The sequence below is a fragment of the Helianthus annuus genome, chromosome 9 (assembly GCF_002127325.2).
Source record: "Helianthus annuus cultivar XRQ/B chromosome 9, HanXRQr2.0-SUNRISE, whole genome shotgun sequence".
NCBI lineage: Eukaryota > Viridiplantae > Streptophyta > Magnoliopsida > Asterales > Asteraceae > Helianthus > Helianthus annuus.
This window is the reverse complement of record NC_035441.2, coordinates 104,299,743-104,314,294: the sequence shown is the minus strand read 5'-3', so window position 1 is coordinate 104,314,294 and position 14,552 is coordinate 104,299,743. Positions and strand designations below refer to the sequence as shown.

Genomic DNA, 14,552 nt, shown 5'->3' with positions numbered 1-14,552 from the left:
AAGGTGAGTGTCACTAAAACCCCCCTCTTTTACTGTTTTATATACTGTTTTGGGGGAAGAACACGCCTTAAAAAGGATTAAATATGTTTTTGTATAAAACATACCTTTGATTATATTAAATGTATATTTTCGTGGAAAATATATGGTTTTGATTGATATAAATATGTTTCGGGAAGGAAACAGTTTTGATGATATAAATATGTTTCGGAGAGAAACGGGGATTATTACGGTGTTTGGGAGAAAACGACCGTGTAAATTTAAAAATGCTTAAATCAGGTTATAGGCTTATGTTTCAGTGGGGACTTCGGAGAATTCGTACAACACAATTGGTCATTTTAATAAAATGGCCATTTTGATTCGAGTTAGAATGAGTTTAGCTTAGAAGATGTTTGGGTCAAAATAAGTTCACGGGTTGTTTAAAAAATGGCCACTTTTATTCGGATTAGAACAGGTATGGAACAGAAAAACTAATATGTAGTCCAAATCAACCCCTGTTCTTGTATTAAAAGTCCAAACCAACCCATTGTTATATGTTAATTGTCTTTATTCTATAATAACCCCCAAACCCTTGCTTCTTCTTCTTCTCCACCGCCGTTAGCTTCAATGGCGTCAACTGAATCTTCAAACCCTAACAGAGCATTAACCGACACTCGTTTCTCCGACCTCAATCCCCCGCTTTCCGCCGAAGTCCTTGACGCCTTAACTTCTTCTGGATTTGAGTTCTGCACTCCGGTTCAGGCCGCCACTATACCCTTGCTGTGCAGCTACAAGGACGTCGCCGTCGACGCCGCCACTGGTTCCGGTAAAACTCTAGCGTTTGTTGTTCCGCTCGTTGAAATACTCCGCCGCACAACTTCTGTTAAACCTCACCAGGTTATTTTATACATTTATTCACTTCATTTAAAGTTACCTTAAACTTATTGATTTTGTTGGTGAAGAACTGTTAATAACTGAATGCTGATCATGAATTTGATGTTAGTTTCTTATCGATTATGAATACAATCAACAAAATTTCTATGCTTCCAACAATTGTTGTTTATATTGAAGGAATCAAGTTTCTATTTTTAGAAATTGGACATAAGGTGGATAATGGACTAAGTAGTTAATGCGGTAAAATATCGGATATCGGTGAAGGACCGATATTTGGGATATCGGTTATCGCTGTGGGATATCGGTAATTTTAATATCATGCTAAATGTATATATATAGCAATTTAACACTAACAATTGTAACAAGTAAGAACTGACTAAGACTTAAAACACTAATAGCAGCAATAAGAAGAAAAATGAACGGTAGAAATAAGAAGAATGGTACTGATATCGGGAAAATCGGTGATTTATCGATCAAATATCGGACAATATCGCTGATACTATTGGTACTGATATTCTGACCAATATTTTGTACCGCTATCTCGGCGGGGGACTGATAACCGATATATCACTGATATATCGGGATATTAACCTGTGTTTAAAAAAGCGCGCTTTAAGCGTGAAGCGCTGAAGCGCTGGAAACATCGCTTTTTTTGGTCTGAAGCGTTGCATTACGTGAAGCGCTGTGAAGCGAGCTTTAAGCGCGAAGCGATGATGGTTTGAAGCGACGCTTCAGCCCAATCAGGTCACATTTGGGCCATTTTTTAAGCCCAACAGTCTTTAAATAGGGTTAAATGAGGCCTGTTTCTTTACCCTCGACTTTAATTTATGTTTTAACTATGTTTTTTATGTGTTAAGTGTGTTTTTTAATCATGTTTTTGTGTTTGTTATTGATTAACAAGTAGAATAGGTCATATTGATGTGTACAATATATATATATTTTTTTTAGTTTTGAGCGCTTCGTATACGTGAAGCTCTTGCTTCGCGCTTGAAGCTTCGCTTAAAGCTTTTGGAACCAAAACGCTTCGGAGCGCTTCGCGCTTTTTTAAACCAAGATATTAACTACATAGATAATGGATTATGTGTTTAATTGTTACAGGTCTTGGGGATCATCATATCTCCAACAAGAGAGTTATCATCACAAATATTCCATGTTGCACAACCGTTTATTTCATCGCTTTCCGATATTAAGCCGGTGCTCCTTGTCGGAGGATCAGAAGTTAAATCAGACATGAAGAAAATAGAAGATGAAGGAGCTAATTTGTTAATAGGTACACCCGGTAGACTACACGACATAATGGATCGCATGGATATCTTGGATTTCCGTAACCTTGAGGTCATTATCATAATAATTTTAAGCTCCATTGGTGTTTAGACTATAGTTTTCTATTAGAAAAGTCGATTCAACAACGGTATTTCGGGTTTGCAGATTTTGATTTTGGATGAAGCTGATAGACTACTGGATATGGGGTTCCAGAAGCAGATTAACTCGATAATTTCGTGCTTACCGAAGCTACGTAGAACCGGTCTTTTTTCAGCCACTCAAACTGACGCAGTTGAAGAACTAGCGAAAGCAGGATTGAGGAACCCCGTTAGGGTTGAAGTTCGTGCAGAGACTAAATCGTTAGGATGTTCTTCTTCATCAGAGCACCCGACCTCCTCAAAAACACCTTCAGGTCTACATATTGAGGCATGTATGCACCCAAAGTTTCATATTTTAGAAGTTGTTTCATATGGTCATATTCGTAACAAGTTATAGTTCTTGTAATGTTGTAAATTGCAGTTTATCAAATGTGAAGCGGATAAGAAGTCGTCACAGCTAGTAGACTTCTTTATTAAGAATAAGTCGAAAAAGATGATAGTGTGAGTTTGTTATCATATGCTTTTTAATAAAGAAACTATTCGATAAAATATAAAGTAATTATGAAATGATTTTTGTGTGCAGCTACTTCATGACTTGTGCGTGTGTTGACTATTGGGGAGTTGTACTTCCACGTCTTGCCGCTTTAAAAGGGTTGCCTTTAATTTCTCTTCATGGGAAGATGAAGCAGGTGAGACGATTAGTTCTGTAAATGAACCGAACGAACACGAACATGTAATCGAACACATTATGTTCATTTATTAAGAAAGTGTGCATGTTCGTGTTCGTTTATGTTCGTTCATTTAAAACCTAAACGGACAGTTCACGAACGTAAACGAACATAAACAAACAAACAAACTTAAATGAACATAGTTTAACAAACCATAAACAACACAAATGAACATAATCGAAGAAACATAAATGAACATAATTTACTAAACATAAACGAACATAAAGTAATTTTTTTTTATAAATTAGTGATTAATTACAATAAATTCCATTGGAAAACCATTATTATTACCAGAAAGCCCAATTACCAATTAGTTAGATTAAGCAGTTAGAAAGTTCCTTTTATTTCTAGTATTTATATAAAACTAAATTACTCATGTTTTTAAAATGAAACGAACAAACATGAACAAATGTAAATAAACTAACATAAACGAACACAAATGAACGAACATAAACGGACGTTCATGAACATAAATGAATGAACAAAATGTGTGTTCATGTTCGTTAGTTTAATCAAATGAACAAAAAATTGTGTTCATGTTTGTTCGTTTATTAAATAAACGAACATAAAAGAACTTGCTGCCGAACAAGTTCACGAACAGTTCATGAACATTCGGTTTGTTTACAAGCCTAGAGACGATGATACAACGTATGAAGATTTAAAACCGGTTAATCGTTAAAAGGGCAACCTTTTATAATATTTATAATCTTACACTTCGTATTATCTTTGATAGTCAGCAAGGGAGAAAGCTTTAGCGTCATTTACATCTCTTTCGGGTGGCATTCTTCTGTGCACTGATGTTGCAGCACGTGGACTCGACATTCCAGGCGTCGATTGCATAGTGCAGGTCACACTACCAGAATCATTTCAATCAATTAATTAATTATTCATTTGAACAAAAAGATTTAGGATTTCGGCTGTATGGCATTTTCCGATATATAATTTGTTGCGTGCAGTATGACCTGCCTCAGGATCCTAATGTGTTCATTCATAGAGTTGGCCGGACCGCTAGATTAGGACGACAAGGAAGCGCCATTGTTTTTCTTTTACCAAAGGTTTCGAGTTTAATTCTTGTTCATTCATAGAGTTGATCTGTTTGAGATTAATCATTAAACACAACCAATATTTCTTGTAGGAGGAAGCGTATGTAGAGTTTTTGCGTATTAAAAGGATTCCAATAGAAGAGAGTATGTGCTCCGAAGAGGCACTTGATGTGGTTCCTCACGTAAGTATCACCTCTGTATATTTTAAGAACTTTACAAAATGACCTTTTTACCCTCATTTTTTTAAAACACAATTGCTGTGTTCAGTTGCGTGCTGCTGCACAAAAGGATCGTGATGTCATGGAAAAAGGACTAAGAGCGTTTGTCTCCTACATTCGTGCTTATAAAGAGCATTACTGCAATTTCATTCTCAGGTTATATTTAATTTCTATATGCTCCATAGGCCTGTAAATGAACCGAACAAACACAAACAGAGGCATGTTCATGTTCGTTCATTTAACTTTAACCGAACACGAACATATAATCGAACACATTTTTTTGTTCATGTTCGTTTATTAAGAAAATATGCATGTTCGTGTTCGTTTAAAACCTAAACGAACAGTTTACGAACATAAACAAACTCAAACGAAGATAATTTAACAAGTAATAAACAATACAAATGAACATAATTGAAGGAACATAAACGAACACAATTTACTAAAACATAAACGAACATAATATATTTTTTATATAAATTAGTGACTAATTGCGATAATTTCCATTGGAAACCCCATTTTTATTACTATAAAGCCCAATTGCCAATTAGTTATATTCATATATGTAGTTAGGAAGTTTCTTTTATGTTTAATATTTTTATAAATATAACTACTTATGTATTTAAATTGAAACGAACAATTAACGAACAAACATAAACAAATGTAAATAAACGAACATAAACAGATGTTCACGAACATAAATGAATGAAGAAAACACTTGTCCTTGTTCGTTTGTTTAATATAATGAACAAAAAATTTTCTTCATGTTCGTTTATTAAGTAAACGAACATAAACGAACTTCCCGCCGAACAAGTTCACGAACAGTTCATGAACGTTCGGTTCGTTTACAGGCTCCATCATGTGTGTGACGCATGTACCTTTTTGGTCTGATATTGCGATTTCCATGTAATCAGATGGAAAGATCTAGAGATCGGAAAATTAGGCATGGGATATGGCTTATTACAGCTACCGTCGATGTCGGAGGTAAAGCAAAACTCACTTTCGACTGACGGTTTTATCGCTGTTGAAGATTTAAATCTGGCGGAGATCAAGTTCAAGTAAGTTTGTTGAGTTAATTACTTCTTTCCATGCTGTTAATATGTATAAAAACAAATATAAGGGATATTAGCTTCGCTTAGGAGTAATATTTTACGTTTTTGTTGTTCTAGGGATAAAAACAGGGAAAAACAAAGAAAGAAAAACTTGCAGGTGAAGAAAGAAGTGAAGCAGCAAGAAGCAAAGACTCACAAGGCTAAAGACAAAGCGAAGAACACTGTTACCGTCATGAAGAAGCGAACGGCCAAGAAAAGACGCGCTATACAGTCCGCTGAGGATGATGAAGAACTTACTAGAGAATATCGTCTTCTGAAGAAACTAAAAAAAGGCACTATTAATGAAAGCGAATATGCAAAGTTAACTGGAACTGAGGATTTGCTTTGAGACTATGCTTGACCAGTTGTATATTTTTCTGGAGAAGATGGTTGGTCGGGTTTAAGAAGTACTAGGACCAATTGCAGTAGCAGGTAGAGAGATGATGCCGTTTTGAGGCGGTAACTGTGAAGAAGCTGTCGCTAAGAAGGTCAAGATAGTATTTGTTTTTACTAAGCTTTTGTCACTAGTTTTTTGTTTTTTTTTTATATTAATATTATGGATATGGACTAAGTAGTTAATGCGGTAAAATATCGGATATTGGTGAAGGACCGATATTTGAGATATCGGTTATCGCGGTGGGATATCGGTAATTTTAATATCATGCTCAATTTATATATATAGCAATTTAACACTAACAATTGTAACAAGTAAGAACTGACTAAGACTTAAAACACTAATAGAAAAATGAACGGTAGAAATAAGAAGAATGGTACTGATATCGGGAAAATCGTTGATTTATCGATCAAATATCGGTCCCATATCGGACAATATCGCTGATATTATCGGTACCGATATTCTGACCAATATTTTGTACCGCTATCTCGGCAGAGGACCGATAACCGACATATCACTGATATATCGGGATATTAACTACATAGGATATGGATTAATCTATGTGAAGAGATGAGCCAAATCAGTTCTGTACTGATGCTGGTTATACCCTGTTCGGTTTTTGGTTCAAAGTTTGATCTAAAAAGGGTCTTTAGATATGGATTCCTTTAAAGATCGCTTCAGTGCCGTCAATTAGAAGCATCAAAAACGTCTCTCATAATTCGTTGCATTTTTTTTACTATGTGAAGTCTTGTTCGTCGTGGGTCTCCTGAACATCTACAAACACTCCCTATCTCCTGAACCTCACAAACATCAAAAACTTCACCCGATTTTATTTAGTTGAAGCAACCGGTTGTTTAGAGTTGTTGAATCTGTCTTTTGTTTTGGTTGTTGGACGAAGATGATCCGATGCACTTGGGTTTTGCCTACAAAATGCATCGTGCCTGGATAAACTGGTGATCTTTACGTTTTGATTATCTTTTAGTGTTCAACTCTACTGGGTGGTAACTGATACGGATCCTCCATGACCGATTATACAACTCTTGCATCCATCAAAATTTGTATTATAACATAAGAATATAACCCATCGAGAAAAATGGCTAACGCCCCCCTAGTTGTTTTTGAAGATCTGGGAAGAAGTTACAGGTTCTCTATTATGTTGATCTTAATCAAAAGGTATTATCTTCAATTATGCAGTTACATGTTCTTGAATTCTTGCTATATAAATTCGCCATAAAAAGTAATCACTGTTGAGATCCACCATCGATGCAGTTTTATTTCAAAAGATATAAACAGTTTCAGATCAAACATCAGTGTATAGACATTGACCGATGTGTTTGGTTCGTAGTTAATGTTAGAATTATAATCTGAATTCCGTTCTTGATGTCTTTGGTGAAAAATGAATCAAGATGGAAATAATATTAAATTCCCCCAAAATTTCTTCTTACAATAGAATTTAACATTACTTTCAAATTGTGAAGGAATTCAACCAGGCATAAACTGGGCTTAGCCAGAATTTACAGTATTTATTAATCGTCAATTTTGATATTTGTTTCAATCTTTATGTTTACCTTTAGGTTTATTGAACTTTTTGTCTAGATTCTTTAAATTCATGATGAAAGATTCTATTTTTTAAGACATGATTCCCTCTCTCTCTTTTTTTACCATGAGAATCATTGTAGGAAAACTCACAGGGCCGTCAATGCCTAGCTAATCAATGAGATAAGGTGAATTATATCTTTTGCTGTACAGGTGACCTTCAAGAGGTTACATAATAAAACCATTGAAAGCAAAATTTGAACTCATACCACCGTGTAGTCATGTACCACACCTTGAAGGTTAAGATTCTTTTCTTGAATGAAAATTCTTTGTTTGTGATGGAATTTAGTGTAGCTTGATCTATTTTTAGCTGTTGCATAGAAGTTAACCAATGACAAAAACATCACTTTCAAAGGGTAACAAAAGCCCGTCTAGCTCAGTTGGTAGAGCGCAAGGCTCTTAACCTTGTGGTCGTGGGTTCGAGCCCCACGGTGGGCGACTTTTTTATTTTTCAATATTAATCATCTCAGCGGTTTTATCTTAACAAATCTGTTGTTTTTTTGAAAAACTAAAAATATAGGTACTATGTAAGAGAGAATATGCAAATTAACTGGAACCAAGGATTTGCTTGGTTGGTCGCGAAGTACCAACTGCTTTAGCAATTAAGAGAAATGATGCAGTTTTGAGAAGGTGACCATGAAAAACAATCACTCAAGAGGGTCAAGATGGTTTTTTAAAAACTTATGACAAAAAGAGACGCTAGTTCCGTCCCTTTCGGTTTCTGGATAAAAGTTTTATGTAAAATGAGTCTTCAGATTTGGATTTCTTAAAAGAAAGATCATCAGATTTGATTTAATTAAAGCAATGGGTTGTTGGAGTTGTTGGGTTTCGCATACACAAGGCAGTATGTTTGGACAAACGTTCAATGATCACAAACATGTTTAAGTTTTGATCCTTTTATTGCTCAACTTTCTTTGATGAATGATATTTATATTAAAACATCTAAATGTTCATCGAACGTGACATCTTAGAATCATATTTATTTTTGAGTTACTGATTGATTGAGTTAATCACGGGTCAAGTTATCAGGTATTCGTTGATCGTGCCGATTCCACTTAGGTCGGTTATGTCGAATATTTCATTAAAACATCTTGTTAACAACTGACAAACCAACCTACCTAAACGAAAGAGGTTGATTGTTTCCTATCATTACAACCCGATTATAAGTATCTTGCATTTTTGTGTGTTTCTTTTCTTATTTTAATTTTCAGTTTAAGTGACCAGTTACTTAATCAAACGCACTTTTTATATTTCTATAAAACATCTTGTTAACAACTGACAACAGCCACAACGGCGTCGACCGTCCCCTTCAACTCTAGTGAGGCCACACTCGGCCGCCACCTCGCTCGCCGCCTTGTCCAGATCGGAGTCTCCGACGTGTTCTCAGTTCCCGGCGACTTTAACCTAACTTTGCTGGACCACTTCATCGCTGAGCCAGGGCTCAACCTTGTCGGCTGCTGCAACGAGATCTCTCATCCCTCTTTCTCTCTCTTAAAACAGGTGTTGATTGTCGATGTTATTAATTCAAATTAGGGCTTTATGAATCAGGATCGATTATTGTTTAGTCTACCATTATCTTCATGAATCAGGATCGATTATTGTTTTTTTTATGTTGATGCACAATTGGGAAGATGTGGTGTTCTGTATTTGGTTGACTGTTGTTGATTAATGACAGGATGGATAATGGTGGTGGTGGTGGTGGTGATGTGGTTGAGAGAGAGAGAGAGAGAGAGAGAGAGAGAGAGAGAGAGAGAGAGAGAGAGAGAGAGAGAGAGGAGGAAGTGTTCACTGTGTAATAATAATAATAATAATAATAATAATAATAATAATAATATTATTATTATTAATAATAATAATAAAAAAGAGTATTTTATTCTTTTAATAAAAAGTAACAGAAAATTCAAACGAAGTTAAAAATTTGAATTCAAATGGTTAAAGAAAATGCTTATAGGGACTCAGGACGTTAAACTTTTTGCTTTTGAACTCAAATACTTAAAACCTATAAAACACAGGGCTCAACAACTAATTTACCCTTTTTTATGATTTTCCTTTTTAAAGTAATATACTAAAGAGTAAACTTCCGTTTTGCTCCATGTGGTTTAGTCGTTTTAACGGTTTTGCCTCAATCCTTTAAAAATAGCCATTTTACTCCCTGATGTTTCGGTTTTATCGCAATTTGCTCCACGGCTATAACTAAGTTAAAATTTTTAGTTAAAGTAAGGATATATAAGTAAATTTATATATAAGTATTTAATTTTTTATTCTATTATCAACTCCAAAAATACAACACATCTCTCTGCTTCTTCTCCTACCACAACTTGCAGAGTGCAAACAATCACCACCACCCCTACCCTTTCCCTTGCCGCCACAACCACCTCGTACAAACACCACCACAGCCGCCGAAAAAAGGTTCGAATTCTCACAAATCTTCGGTTTTCGAATGCGATTGTTTCGATTGTTACCCTAATTACTGGTTTAAACGGGACACGTCACCTAATAATGAGCTAATTCATCAAGCTAATGAAGCATTTGAAGAAAATTTAACCAGTAATGAACAGATTAACAATAAGAAATCAAAGAAGAAACAGAAAATCACTCACCGGAGGTTCGCCGGAAAGGTTATCGAACCGCCGCTGCAATACGGCGTCGCATTGGTTGAACCGAAACCGGAACCGAAACTGGAAGCGGTGGCGGAAGCTGGAGAATGTACGGAGGAAGACGGTGAAGTTTTGAATGTTGCGGCGGAGGAGTCGCCGGAGACGACGGCGGTGACGGCGGCGACGGGGAACAGAGGAGTGGGGATAGGGATGGCAATGGGTCGGGTTCGGGTCGGGTATTGGTAATCCCATACCCGTACCCGGTTATAAAATCGTGTCCCATACCCGACCCAATACCCGTCGGGTATTTGTCGGGTAATTACCCGTCGGGTATCGGGTATACCCACGGGTATCGGGTTTACCCATTAGTTTGTTAAAAGATATACGTTCGGATTTCTAAATACATTTTTTTACTATTGTAATTATTATATTATTTTATTTATACAACAACTATTATAAATTAAAAATGTACATTACATACATATAAGTTTTATCATAAATTAATAATACGTTTATAATACTTATACACTCACATGCATATACTTCACAACATACAAAATATAAATACTATTATCAAATGTATATACTAAAGGTAAAATTATTTTTTTTACATTATGAACATACTAAAAAAATCACTAATAAACAAGGGTTAATGGAAATAAAAGTATAAATTAAAAAAAAAATCGGGTATATGATCGGGTATATAGTTCGGGTAAACGGGTATGTGATTTCGGGTAATCGGGTCGGGTATCACCTAATCCCATACCCGACCCATACCCGCGAAAATTTTTAAAATTAATCCCATACCCGGCCCAATACCCGTCGGGTATCGGGTATACCCGTCCCATTTGTGTCGGGTTTCGGGTATACCCGTCGGGCTCGGGTTTTTTTGCCATCCCTAAGTGGGGAGGAAGGTAGTGCCGGACGTGATAGGGTGTTTCAGCAGGAGAAAGGGTGTTTCAGAAACAACAATTTTACAGATTTGTGCATTCTACACCTTCTCGAGTTTTCGCTTATACATGTACATCAAATTTACTAGATTTGTGCCTTTTAAAACCGTTCTTATGCGACCGTGAGATCGGAGGAATATGGTGAAGTTTTGAATGCTGCGGCGGAGGAGTCGCCGGAGACGATGGTGGTGACGACGGCGACGGGGAAACAGAGGAGTGGGGAGAAAGGTAGTGCCGGACGTGATAGGGATATTAAACTGGCATTTATGGAGTATTTGGAGTCTAAATATTGTAATTACCATAAAAATGGATTTAAGGAATTAATAATGATTTTTAAAAAAAATCAATTTAAATACATATTTATAGAATTACCATAATACCCTTATCTTTAACAAACATTTTAGACAGAGTTAGAGGCGAGGAGTGAAATGGAGATAAGTTAAATAAATCAAAAAGTAAAATGGCTATTTTTAAAGGTGTGTGAGAAAACCGTTAAAGTGATCAAACCATAGAGAGCAAAACAGAAGTTTAAGACCACCTATAATACATCATGAATTTCCCTCACATTCCAAATTGTGGATCCCCCTTTCCAGGTCGTTGACCGGTTTTCGATCCTAATCCGATGGCCACAAAACCCAGATCGTGTGATGAATTATGCATCATCATCAATCACCGATTTAACGCCCCCGCAGCGAAGAAATTCAAGGGTCATTGTCATGTTGATCTTAATGAAGAGGTATTATGTTCTTCAATTATGCATTTACATCTTCTTCATTTCTCATTTCCATTAAAAGTTATCACACGAACTATTGCTGGATCCAGCATCAATACAATTTATTGTTGGATGCCCTGTCAACTGTCATGAAAAATGCTTAATTTAGTAGAGGCCCTCAGTTCGAGTCTCGCCTGGAGCAAAAATGCTCTGGGATGAGCCAGGGGTTTTACCATAGTAGGCTTCCGGTGGTGGGTTTCCTCTGGAATGGTGATGGGCCGGGTCGTTTGCGATTGTGGGTGTGGGTGTGGGTGTGGGTGGCTTTTTGCCATTGGGTTTACCTAGGTGACCGGGCTTTTGTTGGCTGTTTAAAAAAAGTGGATAATGTCGCAGTAAATAATTCCAGATCAAACATCGATATAGATGATTTAAAATAGTTTAGTTTTACAAGGTTTATGATCATGATTCTTTTGGTGACAAATAACTTGGATCACAGAGTGTATAATTTGTATGTTTTTGTATATATTGAGACATTAACTAACCCTGATATGCTATAAGATCATAATAGGTGTGTATCTTTGATAAACAACATACACTAGACATAACCTATCGATGACGTTAACCTGTGCTTAACCTGAAGTTACAGTCGTTATTAGTTTCAAATGTTAATTTTCTTATATTTCTATGTTCTAATCCATGGGGCATGGGCGGAACTAAGTGGGATCAAGACGGACAACTTACCTCCGATCATTAGAATTTGTTGGATTTTTATGTATAAAGTATCTTCTCCTAAACAAACACATGAGTTAACTGACCCCTAATTGTATCCAACACGGAAAAGAACCTACCCGATTAAAAAGTTCTAGCTCCCCGCCACTGGTTCAATTTTTATGGGTTATTTTTCTTAATTGTTTTAACTCACCGATCATGCTGCTGATGAAAGATTCTATCTTTTGGACACGATTCTCTTTTTTGAGTGAAGTTACCTTTTTTTTTGTTTGTGACAGATTTATGTAGCCTGATCTTTTTATCCCCATGATAAAAAAAACTTCAACTCTATTTAAAAAACAAAAGCCCGTCTAGCTCAGTTGGTAGAGCGCAAGGCTCTTAACCTTGTGGTCGTGGGTTCGAGCCCCACGGTGGGCGCTTTTTTCTTTTTGTTTTTTAACGAATGAGTTGATCTTAATCCGATGGATAATGTTGAACAAAGTCAGATCGTGTGATGGATTATAACTATCAGTCACCGATCTAACGCCCTCGTAGTTGTTTTTGAAGATCAGTGAAGAATTCAAGGGTCACTATGATTTTGATCTTGATCAAGAAAAAGGTATAATCTTCAATTATGCATCTACATGTTCTTGGATCCGACAATGATACAATTTATTGTTGGATGCTCTGTTAACTGTCATGAAAGTGCTTAAATTAGTGATAATGTCACAGCATATAATTCTAGATCATACATTGATGTAGATTTATTTTAAGTGAGTTTAGACGTTTAGTTATACAAGTTCTTTTGATCTTGTCTCTTTGGGTGACAAATAAACTGGATCCTGGAGTGTATAATTTGCATATTTCTGTGTGTATATAGAGACATAACCTATAGCTGATGTGATCTGAGATCATAAAAGGCTGTATCTTTGATGAACAACATACGCTAGACATAATCTAACCATGACGGTAACCTGAATTTACAATATACTGATGACATGAGGTAAGCACTCCGCCAGTCCCTCTTATTCCGCCAGTCCCACTTTTGTTCCGCCCATGAATTTACAATATTTCTTAGTCTCAAGTGTTATTTTTCTTATTAATGTCTAGGTTTTAATTTTAATAATCCATGGTCGGAACAAAGTGGGAACAAGAGGGACTAGCGGAGTGCTTACCTCATGTCATCAGTATATATAAAGTACTTTTTGTAAATAAACACATGAGTTGACCCCTAATTCTATCCAACATGGAAAAGAACGACCCGACTAAAAAGTTGTAACTCCACCACCAGTTCAATCTTTATGTTTTTTATGGATTATTTTTCTTAAATGTTAGAACTCATTGATAACACTAAGGAAAGATTCTATTTTCCGTGACGGATTTGAGTACAGTCTGATCTATTTATTCCATGGCTCTTTTGTTTCTTAGCACCAAAGCCAATGTCCTAAATAAAGCTGTTGCATCAAAGTTAACCAATGACAAAAACGTCACTTTCAAAGAGAAACAAAAGCCCGTCTAGCTCAGTTGGTAGAGCGCAAGGCTCTTAACCTTGTGGTCGTGGGTTCGAGCCCCACGGTGGGCGCGTTTTTTCTTTTTGTTGATTTAAGGCTTTTATGAAAAAACACTAAAAAGGTACAAAAACTTAAAAAAGGTACTGTATACAAAATGAACTGAAACCAAGGATTTGCTTTGAGACTATGCTTGACCAGTTCTGCATTTGTCTCAAGAAGATGGTTGGTCGGGGGTCTCCTTTCTATGTGGAACCCGGCTGTGTTTGTAAAATCAGGAGTTGTAGAGCACATAAACTTTCTCCTAGTTTCTGGGAGTTTATGTGCTACGGGCGAGGATATTAATGTCGTTAACATTTATCCCAAAATGATCCAATTGCTAGGACAACTTTATGGACAGATCTGATAGCAGTGAAAAACTTGTATCTTGGATTGTGGTTATTCCTGGGGGATTTTAACGACGTTAGGTCCCCCGAGGAAATGTTTAATTCAGAGTTTGTGGCTCTGAATGCTTCGTTTTTTAACAATTTGATTGAGTTTGCAGATCTAGCTGAGTACCAAATGGGGGGGGGGGGGGGGGATTCACGTACCACTCGGATAATGGTTTAAAGCTTAGTAAACTAGACCGTTTCTTGGTGTGTCGGGGTTTTATGAACAAGTGGCCGGAGGCGTCAGTGGTGGCTCTATCTAATGTTGTGTCCGACCATTGTCCCATCCTTTTATCTACTATTCCAGTGGATTTTGGGAATATTCCATGCAGGGTTTTAATTCTTGGCTAG

General features: G+C 36.4%; 1 protein-coding gene and 3 non-coding genes across 4 annotated transcripts; all 4 read left to right on the top strand.

Moving 5' to 3' along the window:
• The first annotated feature begins 535 nt into the window (after positions 1 to 535).
• On the top strand, positions 536 to 6,345 carry LOC110878183 (DEAD-box ATP-dependent RNA helicase 18). Its single transcript, XM_022126456.2, has 11 exons — positions 536 to 873; positions 1,969 to 2,205; positions 2,299 to 2,559; positions 2,653 to 2,732; positions 2,815 to 2,920; positions 3,693 to 3,806; positions 3,916 to 4,014; positions 4,095 to 4,184; positions 4,270 to 4,376; positions 5,132 to 5,275; positions 5,387 to 6,345. The coding sequence occupies exons 1-11, from the start codon at positions 604 to 606 to the stop codon at positions 5,655 to 5,657; spliced, it is 1,779 nt and encodes a 592-aa protein (XP_021982148.1). The 5' UTR covers positions 536 to 603; the 3' UTR covers positions 5,658 to 6,345.
• Positions 6,346 to 7,663: 1,318 nt separating this feature from the next.
• Positions 7,664 to 7,736, top strand: TRNAK-CUU. Its single transcript has one exon. It is a non-coding gene; the product is annotated as a tRNA-Lys (tRNA).
• Positions 7,737 to 12,630: 4,894 nt separating this feature from the next.
• On the top strand, positions 12,631 to 12,703 carry TRNAK-CUU. The gene has a single exon. It is a non-coding gene; the product is annotated as a tRNA-Lys (tRNA).
• Positions 12,704 to 13,774: 1,071 nt separating this feature from the next.
• On the top strand, positions 13,775 to 13,847 carry TRNAK-CUU. Its single transcript has one exon. It is a non-coding gene; the product is annotated as a tRNA-Lys (tRNA).
• Positions 13,848 to 14,552: the final 705 nt, after the last annotated feature.